Below are 22,099 nucleotides of genomic sequence, written 5' to 3'. Positions count from 1 at the left end.
AAATGTCCCAAATGAACATCATACTGCATTGAAGAAGGCTTTAAACTAGCGATTGAGACCATAAACACATTTTGAAAACGTTTACTGAGGTTAGAAATCAAGTGAGAAGTTGGTGAATTCTCCATTGACTTGTATAGAGACGGAAGTCCTTTTGACACCAAAACGGTCGCCCCCTGGTGGCCTTTTGATAGAATGCAGTTTTAAGTTACTTCCGCGTGGACCTCATTTCAGAGGACCGGAACTCTGCGCTTGGTCTCAATAGCTATTGGATAGATTTCATCTTCAGAGATTTGTGATCCACAGAGGATAAATACTGGATGTCCTAAATCTTCCTCTAGTGTCTCTATGAGGTTCAATTTGAATTTGTCCAAGCCCAAAAACCTGCCAAAGCCAGATCTACTTTGTGTTTAGATGATGAGCAAATATTAGCATGCTATCTCGTTTACCTGTGCTCTACCAGCATGTATAGAAGAATGAGGCTTATTGTTCATGTTTTTCACAGATAATCTATGTCTAAATAATTCTTTTGTCATGTTAGAGTACCTCAACTCAGCTTTAAAAGCAAAGATCCACTGACATTTATAATCTGTAAACTGGTAAAGTTCAACAAACAAAGATCCTCATAGATGTTTTGGTATCCCTCCGCCGTGACCTTTACATTTAATGCATGAGTTTGTCTTTACAATAATAGCAACAGCAGCAGCAGCAGGGCCGTCTGTCCAGATAGAGAGGAGACCCTGAAGACAATGTGTGTGTGTGTGTGTGTGTGTGTGTGTGTGTGTGTGTGTGTGTGTGTGTGTGTGTGTGTGTGTGTGTGTTTGTGTATTTCGGCAGGCTTTCATGTGCGTGTTGTAGGAAAATACACTTGGTGTTTAGGGAGATTTGGTTTTGAGTTTTGACGAGTTAATCAGGGGAAAAGTGTAAAAATCATTATAATCTTCAACCTGTGTGTGTGTGTGTGTGTGTGTGTGTGTGTGTGTGCGTGTGTGCGTGCGTGTGTGCGTGCGTGTGTGCGTGTGTGTGTGTTTGTCACCTATGCACCTCTCACAGCAGGGCAGTGAAGGGCGTTAGTTTGTGTGTGTGAGGTGACTGTTGATCTATCCTGCCAAACTGAGTGAGTGTCTGCCATCTGCCCTGAGCCAGGTGTAAACACACACACACACACACACACACACACACACACACACACACACACACACACACACAAACACAGCCTTTTTTCCCACTGACATTCTGCCTAAATGCCATCCGTGTATGTGTCTGTGCATATGTGTGCTCGGCTCTGTTCAGCCGCAGCCACTTCCTGTCCAGTCACCTTCCAGCAGAGAGTTGACCAATCAGGTGTCGGCGCGTTGGGCAGAGAACACACACGCGATCAGTGGGACCTTTGGGATCAGGCCTGCTGCGCATTAGTCACGGTCATCAGTCCATTTAAACATGGATCAGCACAGTTTGGCTCTCTGCTCTCACATTCTGCTCCTTTTGCTGCTTTCTGCAAAAAAAAATCCAAAATCTGACATCATTGCATTTCATTCACTAAATAATTAAGATTCATGTCCAAATCAGGATTTTTAGACTTAATTTGTTGCAGTTAGACATTAAGAATGACCTTAAATGTTTAGATTGCATAATTCATTTTTTAAGCTCTGAAGCACAACTGGTGACTATCAAAGCAAAATCATTTATCATTTTAAATTCAAGTCCAGTAATGTGAATAAACTTCAGTGGATGAGTTTCAGAGAGCTCGTCTGGTTTCTCAGTGTGTACCGGCAAACATTAAAGAGGGACCCCCGTCTGTCTGCGTGTCAGATATAATATAAACACTATAAATTAAAAAGTATGCAAATATGGGTTTACATTTTTTAAGATGTTTGGGTTCTTTTTTTGATATTTTAGCTGCGTATGTTGCTCAACTTTCAAGACCGGCGTTAAAATTTCAGTCAGTTTAAAAAAAAGAAATCAGCAGGAAACTCACACACACACACACACACACACACACACACACACACACACACACACACACACACACACACACACACACAGACAACAGGTTTTACACTTGTTTTTCTGTTTAGATTTTTATACATTAAACATAATCTCTTGTGTGCTATCAAAAACTCTTCATCAATACAAAGCGTTAAACAGCACACCAGGGCAAATATCCCACAATGTAGTCGTGACAACAACAACATAACAGACAAATTGGCAGCTCTGGTGTAATATCAGTAATGCTTCAATCCAAGTAAGGTTTCACTTTTTCAGACACTATGGTTGGCCTTCGGTACCATTATGTATCTCCAATGGGCAATGATATTCTCAGCTCAGTGCATTCTTAAAAGGTACATACTACTGTTTATTCACACAAGAGTATGTTGAAGGATAGTACACATATAGGGTATGCGATTTCAGACGCAGTGCATGTCTGTGTAGCGAGGAGGGAAGTCCAATCAAGAATCATGTCATCCTGGTGATTGGAAGTGTAAATTCTGGCTCTGTAAATAGCTCGGCTGAGCCTTTGTTTTCATAGAGATTTTATGTCAGGCTCAAACTGTAACTAAACAGTACTGAACACCAGCAGGAGAGATGCAGGTACAAAACTGATGTTTTTTATGGTTACATAGAGCATTTGCTTCTTTTGGACAATGTTGTCAGTTCATGTCACTATGAACTATGACTGGATGTGAACAGTCATCCAAAAATATCAGCCATGAGCAGCACTTTAGCTTTAATACCTGCAGCCTTACATAAAGAGTTAGAGAGGAAGTTAAAACTGAAGAGGAGAACAGAATATGTTTATTATGGCTCTCATTGCCTTTATGAAGCTAATAGCACAATGTCATCGTAGTAGAAATGTCCCCACCTCAGACTCATTGTTGAAGAATCAAACAACAAAGGAGAGAAAGTTCTGCAGTTGTGATGTAATCACTGTTATTTTATCATCCTCGCAAAGTCAGAGCTGCTGTATGAAATTATAGGCCGCAGTACATTATGATGCTACATGGAGCTGTATGTGGGACTTACACAACGCCCTTTTTCATGCTTCCAACGAGGACAATGAACAGGGCAGAATACAACCGAGGAGCTCAGAAGAAAGGAAAGAATACAGTAGATTAGGGTTAGGTATAGAAGATGCATTTCCTTGAAGACAATGGAAGAACTGAGCTGCTCTTTTTTGCTTGTGTCATAACTACAGAGAAAACAATGAATGACAGTTTATCACAAGCTCATCATCAGCAGGTGCGATAAAGGAACAAAAGATTATAATTACTGTTCAGGAGTGAAAAGTAGAGCAGGAGACTCAAAGAGACAATGTACTGTATGATTGTGATGAAATACAACAAGAGGAGGAGGAATGGACATTTTAATAGTAAACTTTTTGTCATCACTTGTGTTAGGTAGAATAAAACAATACTACATTTTATAAACAGTTAAGTACATGTGTGCTGATACTGTAGAAAAAAATGGCTTTGAACTTCGGATTTCTCGTGTGAACAATAAGACATCATCAGCGAAAAGAAGGATATTGCTCGGTACTGTATAAAAGCAGATTAGTGAATGTGTGACCAATCACAACAAAGATCATGATCAAACTTTAACAGACTTTAACCAGGAGAGTTCATATTTTAATAACTGCTGTTCTCTGATTATTACTTATTAGTTTTGTAAAGCTTTCGTAACGTTACTTTGTAAGAACTACAGTGCTGAATCATGGTTGGAGACCTCTGTTTCAGAGCTAACGCAGCCTGGCTCCCGGCTGTGATGTAGATGGTAAAGTTAGCAAGCCTTTTAGACATAAACAAGAGATTTATCTTCTGTCTTCAACAAAGACCAGCACTGTAGCAATGCAGAGGCATTATCCTTCACTATTCTTCACTGTGCATGTATGTATGTATTATAAGAGCTGGTAACCGGACCAATAATGGCGTCCATTCAGTCCTATAAGAATTGCTCGGCTGGCACATACACCAAAAAAGTTTCTAGCTTTCAGGTTTGCTTCCATGTTAATCAACCCACTGAAAACGCTCAGTAGTGTTTCTTCTTCTGGTCCTGCCGACAATTTTTCACTCGGCCCACAGACTTTACATTGTCACAGATTTAAAACATCTCTTTTCTCAGCCTTAGGAAAGTTTTACACATATAAAACCTCCATGGATCAAAAATTTACAACATAAAGAGTCATAAATGATCCAGTCTGCAGTTTGTGTTTGACGTGTCTATGGGGATTTAACTGCAATACCACAAGTGACCACTGGGGACATTGGCTGATAAACTGAGCAGCAGTGCCTTATCAACTTATATAATACATCCATGCATCACACGCGCTATAGCTGAGAGGCCACACCTTATACAGTTGTTTACATTATACAGGGAAGCATTGCAGAATTTGAGGTTGTTAAGGTAAAGAAGGGGGTAAAAGACCTGACCCCGAAAAACTAATGAATCTGAAAAAAATAGGAGAGGAATAAGAGTATTATTTTTATATTGAAAAAACATTTACTCAGTAGCACTTAACACGCCGACCTCCATGTGTGTTCACCACTGATGAGCTGGGAGATCTGTTTCACTCGCTGATGCTAAGTGGTCATGTTGAGACGAGTGTGCTAAATGAGCCAAAAAAAGGGCAAACCAACAACACATTAAGCACGACGCAGCCTTCTAATGCTTTAAGCTCCGACTTGAACTTTTGTGCAGTGCTTGATTGAAGTCTGCTGATTTTAATTTAGTTCATAAGTGCTTCAAACTAAAGTGTTTTTTTAATATGATATGGTCTTGATTCTCTACCATGACTTAGTGTTCACCGCCCACTGTCTTTATAAGCAGGGATCAGCGAGGACTCTCTCACTGAATGCTGTACTGTAACTTCCTGTTCCTTTCAAAGCCAACATTACTGAACTAAAACTATGTTTCCAATTCCATCGTCACACTTTTAACCCTCCTGTTGTCCTCGAGTCAAGGAAGGAAGGGAGGAAGAAGGAAGGAAGGGAGGGAGGGTGGATGGAAGGAAGGGAGGAAGAAGGAAGGAAAAGAGAGAGGAAGGAAGGGAGGAAAAAGGAAGGAAGGGAGGAAGAAGGAAGGAAAGGAGGGAGGGAGGAAAGAAAGAAAGACAGAAGGAGGGAGGGGGAAAGGAAAAGAGGAATGGTGGAAGGAAGGAAGGAAGGAAGCTAGGGGGGAGGAAAGAAGGAAGAGAGGAAGGAAAGGAAAGAAGGAAAGAAAGGGGAGAGGAAGGAAGGAAGGAGGGAGGGAGGAAAGAAAGAAGGAGGGAGGGAGGAAGGAAGGACAGAAGGAAGGGAGGAAAGAGAGAGGAAGGAAAGAAAGAGAGAAGGAGGGAGGGAAGAAGGACAGACGGAAGGAAGGGAGGAAAGAAGGAACAATCAAAACAGACGGGGTTAATTTGACCCGGGAGGACGACATGAAGGTTAAGATTATAGGCAAACCCTTTCAAAGCATCTTGTGTTTATTTGAGTTCTTGAGTTAATTTCCAGCACCATGAGTTCTCAAACCCAGTTCTACCTGTCTGGTTTAAGACTGGACGTTAACACTGTGACTAATCTGGAATATTTCAGCAAGGTTTTTTTTTCTTTTTCTCAGCGTTGTGGTTTCCTGAAGACACCGTGTCAATTAAAGAAGCATTTATGTCAAATCTGTCCCTGTCCTGAAACTGAAACTGAAACCATCTTTTTTTAGATGTATAATCTTGTGGAGATTTGATGTGACTTCTGCTGCTTGGTGAAAGCCAGATTTCAGTGAAACACTCCTCATATGTGTTTGACTTGACTGTCTGTTATACAGTTACAGTAAATCTCCAGTTGTTAAGCGGAGACTCACACTCACACTGTAGGCAGCATTTTTCAGACCTGGTGCTTTTTGTGCAATTTTACATAACTTTTGTACATTTATACATATTAAGGATCACTTAGAAAATGGCATAGACTCTATATAAAATGGACGTAACATCCGTGACGTCACCCATTGGTTTGTGGACTGCTGCTTGGAAGCGAATAGTTTCGGATCTGAGCAGCGCCATCTTGAAAATTTCCGGTGCATGCTGGGTAAAAATAAAAACAAGTATTCTACTTATATGGGCATCAGGAGGAGCATGAGGCGCCCTCCTGAACCTGTGAACCAATCAACCTGTCAATCATGACGTAGCCACGCCCTAATGCATACCCTGCTTTATCGTCACATATAAAATCAGGGAGGCCGAAATGTCCCAAATGAACATCATACTGCATTGAAGAAGGCTTTAAACTAGCGATTGAGACCATAAACACATTTTGAAAATGTTTACTGAGGTTAGAAATCAAGTGAGAAGTTGGTGAATTCTCCATTGACTTGTATAGAGACGGAAGTCCTTTTGACACCAAAACGGTCGCCCCCTGGTGGCCTTTTGATAGAATGCAGTTTAAAGTTACTTCCGCGTTGGCCTCATTTCAGAGGACCAGAACTCCCCACCTGTAAAATGGTGACAAACTAACTCTACTCTCCTTTATGTCTCTTATATGTAATTTTGTAGCATTTATAGTTTTACTTACATCCATATAAACTCAACACTGCTTCCTCCTGCCTGCACAAATGATCAGACCCGATTCAACCTTCACTTCCAACAGCTCTTTGGCAACAACTTGTGTTATTACAAACTTCATGTTTCAAGTTATAATGAAAGGAGAAGAATCACTGGTCGGCTCTTCCAACAATTATAGAAATGCCAAATCTCCTCAATTTGCATCTCAGAACTAACCACAAAACAGCTTTTTCTCAGATTTGGAATAAATTATATTTCAGCATTTTTGTTTGTTTCTGCGCCCAAAATCACAAAGTGAAATAATGAATCTCTTTTCACCACTGGTCAACAGTGAGATCCTGAAAAGCATCAAGTATTTAATAGTCCAGCAAAGTGAAAACATGGGTGGGAGGAGCGGCAACGCAAAAAAAAGTAAGCATCAGCAAGTCATCAGTGTTGATTCGATGATCTGTGAACACTGCTGTAATCCATGAAGACGACAATGGATTTCTTCATTTATTGCGTATTTTCTCCATCAAATCAATTTCAGTTCCTTATTTTGGTTTTCCTGTAGTGGATGATCTTGAGTTAAGAATTTCCTCATCCTATTAAAACCTTTTAACTATAGTTTCATTAGTTTAGTATCTTTAGAGGAATTTATTGTCTTTGTTGTTTTTTCAAAAGCTTTTTTTTATCCTGATAAGAATACTCGTGATAATGCACCAAATAATTTCTTGCAGGATGGAAGTGCCACCTCTGTACAATATAAAATGAAGAAGAAGAGAGAGAGAAAAGTGCAATAGAGAGAAAAAAGATCTTGAGTGCACCTTTGCTTAGTGAGGAAAAAGTAAAAGTGTTTTTTCTAAAGATCACATTCAGTGGAGCCACGATGACAGAAAACCAGAGGAAAAAAATCCAAGACACTCTGAGTGTTGACTTTAATAATAAAAGTATTTAATATTACACAGCTGGCAGCAGCTGGAAGCCTTCATCAGGGTGTTTAACCCTCCTGTCGTCCTCCCGGGTCAAAGTGACCCCATCTCTTTTGATTGTTCCTTCTTTCCTTCTTTCCTTCCTCCCTCTTTCTTTAATTTTTCCTTCGTTCTTCCCCTCCTTCCATACTTCTTTTCTCACTTCCTTCCTTCCTTCCCTCCTTCATCCTTTCCTTCCTCCCTCCCTCCTTCCTTACTCCTTTCCTTCCTTCCTCATTCCTTCCTTCCTTCCTTCCTTCCTTCCTTCCTTCCTTCCTTCCTCATTCCTTCCTTCCTCATTCCCTCCTTACTTTTTTCCTTCCTTCCTTGACCTGAGGACAACAGGAGGGTTAAATTAAAATACAAACAGACACTGAAGAAGAAGAAGACAGGCTTGGTTTTTATATTATAAAAGAACTTTCTTATAAAAGCTTTTACTGTCAGTTGCTTTAGTTGATTTGTTTTCACAGGATGTGAGTCTGATGAGAAACATTGAATATTTGTAATTTGTTTGATATGAAACTGTTTAAACATTAAGCAGAAAAGGAGAGGTCCAAACTGTTTTGTCATGGCGGTTAGAGGAGTCAGATGATCCATTAAAGCAGATGGACTGACTGGTACAGATGGTGAGATGCTGAATAATTTACAGCAGCAGTGAAAAGGAATACCCACATTAAACTTTAGAGAAGGAGCTGCTGTCTGCTTCATGTCTCACTAACAGAGACAAAAGCTGCATGATGGACTCTCTGCAGTAGCTGACCTCATCCACAGTTCATATCAGTGGAGAAACAGCTGTATAATATATCTGAATGTGGACTGTTTGCATGTGTGTGTCCTGCTCCATCTACACATACTACATACATACTGTCATGTAAATGCATTAAACATTTTCTATATTATACCAGGTGTTTTAAGATAAACAAAAGTGAATAGCTAGATAGATGGATGGATGGATGGATGGATGGATGAATGGATGGATGGATGGATGGATAGATAGATAGATAGATAGATAGATAGATAGATAGATAGATAGATAGATAGATAGATAGATAGATAGATAGATAGATAGATAGATAGATAGATAGATAGATACAGTAGATAGAGCGATGGATAGATAGATAGATAGATAGATAGATATATAGATAGATAGATAGATAGATAGATAGATAGATAGATAGATAGATAGATAGATAGATAGATAGATAGATAGATAGATAGATAGAGTAGATAGAGCGATGGATAGAGCGATGGATAGATAGATAGATAGATAGATAGATAGATAGATAGATAGATACAGTAGATAGATAGATAGATAGATAGATAGATAGATAGATACAGTAGATAGATAGATAGATAGATAGATAGATAGATAGATAGATAGATAGATAGATAGATAGATAGATAGATAGATAGATAGATAGATAGATAGTTAGATAGATAGATAGATAGATAGATAGATAGATAGATAGATAGATAGATAGATAGATAGATAGATACAGTAGATGGATAGATGGATAGATGGATAGATGGATGGATAGATAGATAGATCGATAGATAGATAGATAGATAGATAGATAGATAGATAGATAGATAGATAGATAGATAGATAGTGCTAAAGGAGTGAGGTCCATGATTGTCAGTGGACTTGTTTTTCCTTCCTAAATATAACATAAAGAACTAGAGGAATATTAACTAAAATAAATCACTTTACCTTCACTTTGCCGGAGGAAACTGCCAAACAACATGATTTGTGGTTTAAATAAAAGCCCCAAAATGACGTCAAGCTTACATCCAAGTGACTGATACCTGTGAAGGATTATAGTAATTATGATGGGAGCAAAGGTAGCGATTAAATCCACATAGAGAGGAGGTCAAAGTGGATGGAGGGGTCAACAAATATCACACAATATAACCACATTCGTCATCTAACCGTAACCATGTGACTGTTGTTGTAACCATGACAACAAAGGTTATTTTAACCCAAACCATGGCCATAAGCCTGACTAAGTGGGTTTTTTTTATAACGGTTTTAGTTTTCAATCAATCAATCTTTATTTGTATAGCGTCAAATCACAACAAAGTCATCTCAAGGCACTTTACACATAGAGCAGGTTCTAAACCGAACTCTTCAGGTTTTAATTTTAAAGAGACCCAACATTCCCACATGAGCAGCACTTAGCGACAATGGCAAGAAAAAACTCCCTTTTAACAGGAAGAAACCTCAGAACCAGAACCAGGCTCAAAGTGGGAGAACATCTGCCTCGACCGGTTGGGGCAGAGAGGAGAGAGAGGAAGGAGAGGAGAGAGAGGAAGGATAGGAGAGAGAGGAAGGAGAGGAGAGAGAGGAAGGATAGGAGAGAGAAGCACATTGAAAATCAACATTGAAGCTAGAAGGTCCGGTACTGGAATCTGTCATCCGGACGTTTTTTCAGAATTCAGACAAAATGATGATGTCCAGCTGACAGAAAACCCGTCTGTGTGTCGTTCAGCAGTTAACGGGCCAGCAGCGTGTTGCGTGGTTTAATTCGGAGGATTGCTTCTGTCAGCGTGCACATGTCAAACTTTATCACGAAGCCTCTCTTTGAGTTTGACGTCCCCCTTAATTTAAAATGACCCAGTGATACGGAGGCGCTCACGCACAGGCTAAATCACACACAGCTAACAATCCATGAAATGAACTGTGTCACATCCAGAGAAACACCTGAGCACCGTAACAATCCTGGACACGAGAGCCTTCAGCCATCTCTTTACACAGTCTGACATCGCGTGATATACGAGCCAATGTTTCTGTCATAAAACAGATGCACATTTATACACAATAGAGCCTATCGGACTCAGCGGTGCTCGGGGTATTTAGGTGGATAATAAACCATTATTTGGATTTGCTTGGATTCGTCTTCCAAAAACAATTGTGGGTCACAAACAATTGGCTGTTATGGTTGGTTGATAAACAGCAAACATCTGCTGGAGATGGAGAGGAAAGGACATGGATGTGCAATTTTGCGTCTGTGTATTATAACCATCTATCTGCACAAGTCTCCCTCCGTCAGTTTCTCTCTATTATAAAATGTGTCTGTCTGTAATATTCAGCGTTTAAGCTCTCCTTGTTTCTTTGTTTCCTCTTACCGTCTTTGTTAAGATACATCATGTCTCAGACACGTCACAGTGATCGGCCCCTGGAAGGCACTTAAAACACGGGTCAGAACAAGGTGACAGACAGTATCTGCGGCTGACTGGTCCAGAGGGAAGCGGTGTTATTTTATGGGCGGATGACATTTTTACTGCCGCTGTGTTCCTCTTTTCTCTTCTTCCCATTTCTCTCTTGGTCACTCGTCTTTGTGCTTCCGTTTCCTTTATTATGATTCCATGTCTTTCTCTCTATTTCTATCTGTACATTAGTTTATTTTCATGTCTTTTCTCTCTTTTTTTTTTTTTTCCTGTAACAAGCTGACCTTTTTAAGCGAACCAGTGCTTCAACACCATCAGCTTAATTGGGAACAACACAGCACTCTGATGACCTCCTGCCTGTCACGCACGCACGCACACACACACACACACACACACACACACACACACACACACACACACACACACACACACACACACACACACACACACACACACACACACACACAGTTTAAACCAGGTAGCATCAGGGAAGAGCCCGAGGTGTTCTGAATGCACTGACCTGTTAACAACCATCCATTGCCACAGCTAACTAGGCAGAGACAGGAACAAGATGTGCTGTGTGTGTGTGTGTGTGTGTGTGTGTGTGTGTGTGTGTGTGTGTGTGTGCATGTTTCAAACAACCTGCGCTATGTCTGATGTCTTTATTGTCACAGTAACGCTGCTCTGTGTTAATTTCAGGGTATCTGCAGCTCTTGAAAAGCATTGAATTTAGTCTCCTAAAAAAGAAAAGAAGCCTTTTGAAGGTAGTAAAATCTTAAATTTAGCTTATAAAATTCTTAAATATCTCTCTTGCCTGCCGTACAATAGGCAGTAATGTAATAAAATGCTTTGTATGTGATTGCTTTTGCGGAGACGTCCTGCAGCTATGAGCTATAAGTGAGATCATTACGACAGTGGATTGTGCTGCAGGAAGCTGTTTAATCCTTTTTTTGTAGAGTTTCATTCAGCGACATCAGACCTGCAGCAAACACTGTCACTGCTACAAGAAGCTCATCGTCTCATAATGGGCAAGCCTTGGTTTTTTACATAAATGGAAATTAATTTATCATTTTTAATGTGTTAATCCATCAATCCATTTTCTGCAGCTTATCCTGGTCCAAGTCATAATAATTGATTATATAACTAGGGACTATTGATATAAACAGCTGGAGAATAGTGACAAAAACATGATATAAATGCCAATTAACACATGCATTTAATAAAAAGGCTAATTGTAGGTCTTATTGTCCTGGTGACTGGTTTTCTGTCTTTTTAGCTACATCATAAAACAGGTATTAAAATGCATTCTGTCTGTATCAAAAAGGTCTTAAAGTCTTATATTTAAAGTGGTGAATCCTGCAGAAACTCTGTGTGTTTCCACTGCAGCATGAACAGTTAGACGATCGTGTGCTTCGGTATGTAAACAGACGCTTTGCTCTCAAATTTCTGCCACACATGGCGGCATCTAAGAGCTCCAGTGAAGAAGTGAGACAGCTAGTACTAATAGTCGTGGTGTGTACTGTCCTGTATAAAGGTGATAAAAGTCAATGATCTGTGTTCTCCAGTTGTCGTCTAAAAATCACATTTTACCAGTTTCAGAGTCAGCAGGTGTCTCCTGGCTTCACACCAGTTATTTATTTAATGTATGAATGTATTAAGTCTGATCGACGCTCTCATTGTTAAACACGTGTTTTCACCAGGCGGGGAGTTCCGGTCCTCTGAAATGAGGCCAACGCGGAAGTAACTTAAAACTGCATTCTATCAAAAGGCCACCAGGGGGCGACCGTTTTGGTGTCAAAAGGACTTCCGTCTCTATACAAGTCAATGGAGAATTCACCAACTTCTCACTTGATTTCTAACCTCAGTAAACGTTTTCAAAATGTGTTTATGGTCTCAATCGCTAGTTTAAAGCCTTCTTCAATGCAGTATGATGTTCATTTGGGACATTTTGGCCTCCCTGATTTTATATGTGACGATAGAGCAGGGTATGCATTAGGGCGTGGCTACGTCGTGATTGACAGGTTGATTGGTTCACAGGTTCAGGAGGGCGCCTCATGCTCCTCCTGATGCCCATATAAGTAGAATCCCTGTTTTTATTTTTCCCGGCATGCACCTGACATTTTCAAGATGGCGCTGCTCAGACTATTATTGGCTTCCGAGCAGCAGTCCACAAACCAATGGGTGACGTCACGGATGTTACGTCCATTTCTTATATACAGTCTATGGTTGTCAGACATATTAGACCAATGTGGATAAAAATATTAAGTAAATAACATAAAATAATACTAACAATGATAATAATAATAATAATGCATGTTATTTAAAGGCGCCTTTCAAAGCACTCAAGGACACCTTACAAGGCACATAAAACACAACAACAGTAAATCAAACAATATAAATCAGGTTACATTTAGTGTAAAGATAAAGAATAAATATGAATGTGACTACAAAGTGCATCAGTACAATAAATAAACAAGAACATGATTGCATAGTTAGTGTGAGACAGAGAATGCCACTCTGAATAGGTGCGTTTTCAGGCGGGATTTAAAGGTGGAAACAGAGTCAGAAGTGCGAAAGTCTGGTGGGAGAGAGTTCCAAAGGTGGGGGGCAGATCGGCTGAAGGCTCTTGACCCCATGGTATTGAATTGTTTTCCCCCGTTAAATGATATGAGGAATTTAAGGATATCCTCATGCCAGTCTTAATGGAAGTCTTTAAATGAGCTAAGGAAGAAGGATAATTTCACCATTTCATTCCTTTAGGCAATTATATCAGTTATTCACAAAACAAGGCCAATTTCCATTTTGAATACTAATTATAAACTAGAAACCCAAATTATTTCCAAGAGGTCGCAGACATTTCTTCACCGTCTTCTCAGTTCTGAGCAAACTGGATTTTAATTAGCAGGTTTTTCTTCTAATAACCTAAAACATTTTTTAAAAAAAAGGTATTATCCACTCTGATAAATAACAGAATCACTTTATCCGTCGAAGATGAAAATCCTTTGACTGGCTAACAGTCAGACAGAGTTTTTTTAAAGGATTGCTTAACTCTGTCTTGTACCAAAATATAAACTTTGAGTCTTGGATCATTGTTATATGGGTGTAACTTTCAACCAACAGTCAACCAATGGTTAGGACCATCTCTAATGGCGCTTTTCCACTATACAGTTCTAGCGCAACTCGACTCGGCACGGTTTGAGGACAGACCTTTTCCATTACTATAGTACCTACTCAACGTGAGCGGGGTCGTCATAGCACGGCTCCGCGAAACTGCCGTGACTTTGTTTTATACGCGACACAAACACATAAACAATGGAGGACATGGAGGCGATGGTGTACTTGCTGCTGTATGAGGCTTTCTGTCTCACACAAAGCAAGAGAAGAGAAACTAATCGCTGTAACGCTGGCTCGGCTCGCTTGGAACCTCGGCAGAGCAGATACTAAAAAAGTACCAGGTACCAGGTACTATCCCTGATGGAGACGCAAAAAAAAACCCAAATCGAGTTGAGTCGTGCAGGAACGGTGTAGTGGAAAAGCGCCATGTGGTTTATGAAGTTACCTTTTCCATCAATCCCCGAACCCCAAAGACGTTTGAATAGGGTTTTAGGTTTAGAGATTGATCCAGAACTGTGTAGATGCTTCTGTAGCTATGGTGTTATCTGCAGACTAAATTCAAGATAAAGGTTAATTCAGTTTTTTTTTAAAATCAGATTTATCTCACCCATTCCCAGCGACATGACTTTAATACCAGTCTCTCACCTCTTTGTTTTAGATGAGGTCGAGTAGAGGCCACTTTGCTTCATTCCTCTTGGCAGCGTAGTAAGCTACAAGGTTCTTGGCAGGGGATCTGTGATGCTTTATCCGCAATTCATGGAGTTATTTTCCCCAGTGGATCCCGAGATATGCCTTTTGGGCAACCTCTCAAATTCTAATCTTACACATAGTCGTTCTATCAAGCTTACAGAAATCCTACTTGCCACTGCCAGAAAATGTGTTGTAATGAAATGGAAGTCAGATCTCGCATTGCCAGCTGGATGGTGACTCTCAGAAGTGAACAGTCACAAAACTCTGGAAACATAACTTATTCATTAAGGAATAAGATACTTTTTATTTTCTTATAAAATATTGAAAACCTTTGACTGACTGAGTCTCTTTAACCCTCCCGCTGTATCTCAAGCAAACACAGCTCTTCATTTATTTTATTTACTTACTTTTTCTTTCTCTCTATTGTTCTACTTACCCGTTGTATTTTTTTAAAATCTTAACCTTCATGTCGTCCTCCTGGGTCAAATTGACCCCGTCTGTTTTGACTGTTCCTTCTTTCCTCCTTTCCTTCCTCCCTCCCCCTTTCTTCCTTCCTTCTGTCCTTCCTCCCTCCTTCCTTCTCTCTTTCTTTCCTTCCTCTCTATTTCCTCCATTCCTTCATTTCCTTCCTCCCTTCCTCCCTCCCTCCCTCCCTCCCTCCTTCTCTCTTTCTTTTGTCCGTCCTTCCTTCCCTCCTTTTCTTCCTCCCTTCCCTCCTTCCTTCTCTTCCTTCTTCCTTCCTCCCTTCCTCCCTTCCTCCCTCCCTCCCTCCTTTCCTTCCTTCTTCCTCCCTTCCTTCCTTCCTCCCTCCTTTCCTTCCTCCCTTCCTTCTTTCCTTTTCTCCCTTCCTTCTTCCCTCCTTCTTTCCCTCCTCCTTTCCTTCCTTCCTTCATTCTTCCTTCCTCCCTTCCTCCCTCCCTCTTTTCCTTCCTTCTTCCTTCTTCCCTCCTTCCTTTCCTTCCTTCTTCCCTCCTTCCTTTCCTTCCTTCTTCCTTGCTCCCTCCTTTCCTTCCTTCCTTCCTCCCTTCTTCCCTTCCTTCCTTGACTCGTGGACAACAGGAGGGTTAATTGTAATGTACAGTGAGTGTTTGTGTATCATCATTGGCTGCCAGGTTTGTAAACTATTGAAAAAACAAAATAATACTTAAAATATAAATAAATAAAATAAAAAGGAGAAAACTGATGAAAAAGAACTAAACAGTAAAGATTAGACTAAAATGTTATAAACCAAACTTGGTGAACCAGAACTTTTCCACTCTGGGAAACGGCCTTTTTAATCACATTGAGAGTCATGAGTTATCACAGATGTATTCAGACCTTTTACTTTTGGCCCAAATCCAGAATATAACTTACTAAAGTGCAGAAGTATTTATGAATGAATGAATCAAAACTAAACTAAAGGTATTCATTATACAGAAGAAAGGCTCCTGTGAGAGTCTCATTATAGTATATTCTATTATTGTTACTGTTTTATTAATGTGTAAGTACTTTACTGATCTTTAGTCTTTATTAAACAAGAATCATGCACAAAAACATTAATCTCACAATGACAAGAGATGATTTATGGTAGATTTAGCTATTAGCTGGTGTAGTTGGCTCACACTATACTTTACATACCGTATTTTTTGGGCTATAAAGTGCACCGGACTATAAGACACATTAAGCGAAACAAAACGTGTCTCAGATAAGTCGAACTTTATTCAACTCATTCACAATAACTCTCAACATTGTTCAGTTGTAACACATAAAATACAAAATAATACACTCACATTCACTCAAATTCTTCATCTTCAGTGTCTGAATTTAACAGTTGGGCGATTTCGGCATCAAGAATGCCCGGATCCGTCTCGTCATTATCCGAGTCAGTCTCGTTGCTGTTACAGGTACTTAGCTGTTCAGTGATGATTTTGGGGTCCTTATACACAAACACCGTAATATTACCGGTATGTTGAAGCACAGTACGTATTACTCCGCTAGGCTCCTGACTACGGTAGCCGTAATGCTCCAGTAATCCATCAAGCGGTGCGGCTCCGTAGCTTACCAAAGTCGTACTAAAACATTTTGACAGATTTTTGAGCGCCGTGTACCACATAAAATCGGTTCGAGGTCAGTAAGCACAACCAGAATTAATACATAAGGCGCACTGTCGATTTTTGAGAAAATTAAATGATTTTAAGTGCGCCTTATACCCCGAAAAATACGGTACTGTTAATCATTATTATTCATCATTAAACCAAACTTAAACCAACATATCTTGCAGACACGGAGGTAAAGGAGGACATAGAAACACCGTCTCATGCTTTAAAACAGTAGAATGGTTTGTTTGTTCTTACATCAAATAAACACAGAAAAGTACAGAATCAGAGTGTTTTAAAGGGACGGCCACGGAGCTCATCTGTGAGGCCGGTATGACGATGAACAGGACGTTTCTGTCTGTGTTCACGGCTCTGGGCAGACAGGTAATTGAGCGAACTCCCTGCAGGCAGGCCGACTCCTCTGAACCACTGCTGTCAAACGCATGGCTAACCACAGCTACTCTATTCCTCCTTAGTGCTATTGTTCTCTTTTCTTCCCGTCTGCATCGGCCTCTCCCTCACTCTCTCTCTCCCCAACACTCCCTTTGTCTCGCCCAAAAATACATTCACACTATAACAGTGGAAGGTGCTCTCCTGTGTTTTATTATTACGCAATGTTTGACCCTAAAAGGTTTTTGGATAGGCGTAGCTTCAAGATTCAAGACAACTTTATTAATCCCTCGGAGGGTAATTCATTTGAGCTGAATACACATCTGCTGACAAGAGAAGCAGCTGAACTGTTGCTCATAGACAGCCTGGTTATTATGCATGATGGCACAGGGTGGCTTTCTTTACTAACCACCGCAGGCTGCAAGCAGAGATATGACATACATCTGCACACGCACACACACACACTTACACGTACAGGCATGCAAGCTAATACTGTACGTAGATCCTCTGCTCCAGCATGCAGGCTGGCTGTCAAGTGAAGGAACACATTAGTAGGACACACACATATACAAAGCGTGTACAGTATATTTTCATACATGAATGAACGGCCGGCAAGCACACATAGACACGCACACGTCTAAAATAGACTCACTCCCTTTTCTGCTCTCCGCTCTTCTTCTTCTTCTCCTCACTGAAACATGTTGTAGAATATGAATGAAATCCCTTCAGTGTGGAGCTTTCTCTCAGCAGGCTGCTGCAGCACTTTGTTCATTCAACATATCTTTCAATCTTTTAGTCGCTATTTACATAAAATGTTCCCCCAATCTCTTGAGTTCACAAACACAAAATACATAATTACTTCCACAGAGTACAGCAGAATTAATAGGAGCATCCAGTTTAACTTCAGATATCTATAAATATCCAGCACTGCAAATATTGATGCTTACTACAGTTGGATGGTGAAAGAGACGAGCTGGGGTTGAAATCTGGGCCTCGCATACAGTCGTGTATGTTTGAAAAATGATCTAATTTGAAAGAAACATAGCTGAGAAATGATAAGAACCAGCATCTCATGAACTATGAACTAGAAAAACGAGTAACACTGAATTTACTGTTTAAAACTCTGCAAACAAATATATATACATAAAGCCTCAGAGGAGAAAATCAGCATTAGTTTAACTCTGCACAGGGTCACAGTGCAGAGACTCATCCACCTACAGCACAATGATCTCACTCTCTCACTGCACTGAAGAGTTTGCATAATGAATCGAGTAAAAACAGTGTAAAACGATTTATAGTAAAGTTATAATAGTGAAGCTGAACCTCTGTAGTAAATGTGTGTTTTGCAGCAGTTTTCCTGATTGATGACATGAAATAATGATGATTAGCTTCTACGTCGTTTTTATGAATACAGAAGAAAACTATGTGAAGTCATGCGGATCGTCACTTTAAATCCTTGTTTTAACCTTCGTGTCGTCCTCTCGGGTCAAATTGACCCCGTGTGTTTTCACTGTTCCTTCTTTCCTCCCTTCCTTCCTTCCTTCCTTCCTTCCTTCTGTCTGTCTGCCCTTCCGCCCTCCTTCTCTCTTTCCTCCCTTCCTCTGCTTCCTCCCTCCCTCCTTCCTTCCTCCCTCCCTCCCTCCCTCCTTCCTTCCTTCCTTCCTTCCTTCCTTCCTTCCTTCCTTCCTTCCTCCCTTCCCTCCCTCCTTCCTTCCTTCCTTCTTCCCTTCCTTCTTTCCTACCTCCCTCCTTCCTTTCCTTCCTTCATCCCCCTTCCCCCTCCCTCCTTCCTTTCCTTCCTTCCTTTTTCCCTTCCTTCCTTCCTCCCTTCCTCTTTTATTTTCTCCCTCCCTCCCTCGTTCCTTCTTTCCTCCCTCCCTCCCTCCCTTTCTCCTACCTTCCTTCCTTCCTTTCCTTCCTTCCTCCCTCCTTCCTTCCTTCCTCCCTCCTTTCCTTCCTTTTTCCTCTCTTCCATCCTTCCTTACCCTTCCTCCCTTCCTTCCTTCCTTCCTTGACCTGAGGACATCAGGAGGGTTAAATCCTTGTTTTAAAATGAATTACATTCTCAGAAGCTGAATGGCATCTGAAGGTAAAACGTGTGTACATGTGTGAGCGGTGTGAGCGGTGTGACGGGTTACTGTACGTACGAGCAGCTTCCAGTCTAACCTTCACAGTATCCTCCATGAATAATTGAGCAGCGCACCTCTGAGACACGAAGCATGTGTTGTAGCAGAGCAGCTCGTCTTTATACTCTACATACATCCTGCTTGTTCTGTCAGCTGCTGTTACAGGTTAGCAGCTACTGGAGGATGAATAACCTTTACACTTACTGCACATTCAATCACATACATGCACGATAAGCTTTACTTCCTCTTTGGTCGAAACAAATATCAGAAGGATTCACAGTAAATGTGAGATGTATATTTCCCAGAGGATGAATATTAATGTGTTTAGTGATCCGCTGGTTAAAGTACCAGCGCTGCCTGTCTGTCCTCCTGGAGCTGATGTCTTATTCAGTTAAACATTAACCCTCGAGTCAAGGAAGGAAGGAAGGAAGGGAGGGAGGGAGGGAGGAAGGAAGGATGGAAGAAAGGAAAAAGGAAGGAAAAGAGGGAAAAAGGAAGGAAGTTAGGAAGAAGGAAGGAAAAGAGGGAGGAAGGAAGGGAGGAAGAAGAAAGGAAAGGGGGGGAAGGGAGGAGGAAGGAAGGAAAAGTGGGAGGAAGGAAAGAAGGGAGGAAGGAAGCGAGGAAGAAGGAAAGTATGGAAGGAGGAGGGAGCAAAGAAAGAGGGAAGGAGGGGAAGAACGAAGGAAAAATTAAAAAAGAGGAAGGGAGGAAGGAACGAAGGAACAGTCAAAACAGACGGGATCAATTTGACCCGGGAGGACGACATTAATGGTGCACGTGTCCACATACAGGATCTCCTCATTAATAAAGTTATACAACGGACTCTTTTAAGCTCTAATCATCTGTCTAATTGTCGTGTTCTGTCTCCGTCTCTGTCTCCGTCTCTGCAGGGAGTTTTCCCGGCCAGCTACGTCCACTTGAAGAAAGCCATCGTCACAAGCCGAGGGTAAGTTTACCGAACCTCTAAGACTAGCCCGTTCTGTCTGCATGAGCTCTGAGGCCAGAATCTAGATTAATGTAACAGCCTCGTTTATTACAGCGTTATACTTCAGTACGCACACAGCTGTCCTTTGCTTTTTAAGGAGCCTGAAGCAATGACTCGTATAATGGCGGCAAAGCTATTACGCTAACACCCTCTTATTCTCTCTTTACCTACTCCAACATGCATTTCTCCTCCATCTTTCTTTGCTCCCTCCTCCTTCCATACTTCTTTCTTTCCTTCCTTCCTTCCTTCCTTCCTTCCTTCCTTCCTTCCTTCCTTCCTTCCTTCCTTCTCTCCTTACTTCCTTCCTCTTTTCCTCCCTCCCTCCCTCCTTACCCTTCCTTCCTTCCTTCCTTCTTTCCTTCCTTCCTTCCTCCCTTCTCTCCTTACTTCCTTCCTCTTTTCCTCCCTCCCTCCCTCCCTCCCTCCTTACCCTTCCTTCCTTCCTTTCTTCCTTCCTTCCTTCCTTCCTTCCTCCTTTCCTTCCTCCCTTCCTTCTCTCCTTACTTCCTTCCTCTTTTCCTCCTTCCCTCCCTCCTTACCCTTCCGTCCTTCCTCCTTTCCTTCCTCCCTTCCTTCTCTCCTTACTTCCTTTCTCTTTTCCTCCCTCCCTCCCTCCCTCCCTCCTTACCCTTCTTTCCTTCCTCCTGTCTTTCCTCCCTTCCTTCTCTCCTTACTTCCTTCCTCTTTCCTCCCTCCCTCCTTACCCTTCCTTCCTTCCTTCCTCCTTTCCTTCTCTCCTTACTTCCTTCCTCTTTTCCTCCCTCCCTCCCTCCTTACCCTTCCTTCCTTCCTTCCTCCTTTCCTTCCTCCCTTCCTTCTCTCCTTACTTCCTTCCTCTTTTCAAAGCTATTACGCTAACACCCTCTTATTCTCTCTTTACCTTCTCCAACATGCATTTCTCCTCCGTCTTTTTTTTCATCCCCTTTTCTTTTTCTTTTTACGGTATATAATAATAATTTTCTGCATGCGCCACACACAGATGTCGGCATTGTCTCTTTTTAAATCGAGACGAAGTGAGCGGCCACTAGTTCACTTTTTAAACATCCTGTTGTCCTCGAGTCTAGTTTAAGATTATCAATAAATATAAAACTGAGGCATGAATATAATTCTATATATGAACAGTACTTGTTGGGATATATAGCCATGCATATATATAAAGAAATATGTATATGTATATTTTCATTGTTATTAATATATGTGCATTACTTTAAATGTGTGTTATAAGCTAATACTTTATCCGAGACCTTTTAGTCAGAAACTGCCTTTTTTGGGGGTTTGTCACTGTTTCTAAAGAAAAAAGAAAGAAGAAAACATTTTACTAGATTTATTTACATTTGTATTTAAGTTGCATACATTTATCCAATCCAATCCACTTTATTTATATAGCACGATTTAACAAACACAAGGTTTCCAAAGTGCTGCACAACAAGATAAAACACAATAAATAGATAACACAATAGGAGCACAATAAAAAGATGAAGTAGACAATAGAAAGATGAAAGCAATAAAATAAAATAAAATATAATAAAATAAATAAATACACTACCCGCACAAGATAAAAAATATGCATGTATACACATAAAATCAACACTCTACATGGTGTCAAAAGCCAAAGAAAAGAGGTTTTAAGAAGAGTTTTAAAATGAGATATAGAGGAGGCCTGTCTAATGTGCAGAGGCAATTCGTTCCAAAAAGTTTACAAAAAGACTGAATTAAACTAAACTTAAATAAAGTTATAAAACAAGTAAATGACAGAAGGGGGAACCAAAGAAAGGGATTGGGCGAGAAATATAAATAACTTTCCGCTGTCTGGATACAATCTGTTTCACACTGATTGCAAAATAGCAGAGACTTGTTCAAACAGCACTAACATAATGCAAAGCTTTTAGATTCCGCGTGGCTTGTTGGGATGTTAAGTCTAAAAAAGTACAGTCTCACTTAAAAACATGTTAGAAATCTGAAGGCGATGTAAGCAAACCTTGATGGACAATGTGATAGTTGATATCAGGCGGGGGGTTCTGGTCCTCTGAAATGAGGCCAACGCAGAAGTAACTTAAAACTGCATTCTATCAAAAGGC

At 40.7% G+C, this 22,099-nt stretch overlaps 1 protein-coding gene across 1 annotated transcript in view; it reads left to right on the top strand.

Moving 5' to 3' along the window:
- Window positions 1-22,099, top strand: part of LOC133976594 (dedicator of cytokinesis protein 3-like) — a 162,181-nt gene that overhangs the window by 23,449 nt on the left and 116,633 nt on the right. The window contains 1 exon segment of the mRNA XM_062414844.1: window positions 19,927-19,982. Within this exon segment, the coding sequence (XP_062270828.1) occupies window positions 19,927-19,982 (56 nt within the window).

Source organism: Scomber scombrus, chromosome 3 (assembly GCF_963691925.1).
Source record: "Scomber scombrus chromosome 3, fScoSco1.1, whole genome shotgun sequence".
In the NCBI taxonomy this organism is placed as follows: Eukaryota; Metazoa; Chordata; class Actinopteri; order Scombriformes; family Scombridae; genus Scomber; species Scomber scombrus.
This window is presented reverse-complemented; position numbering and strand designations above follow the sequence as displayed.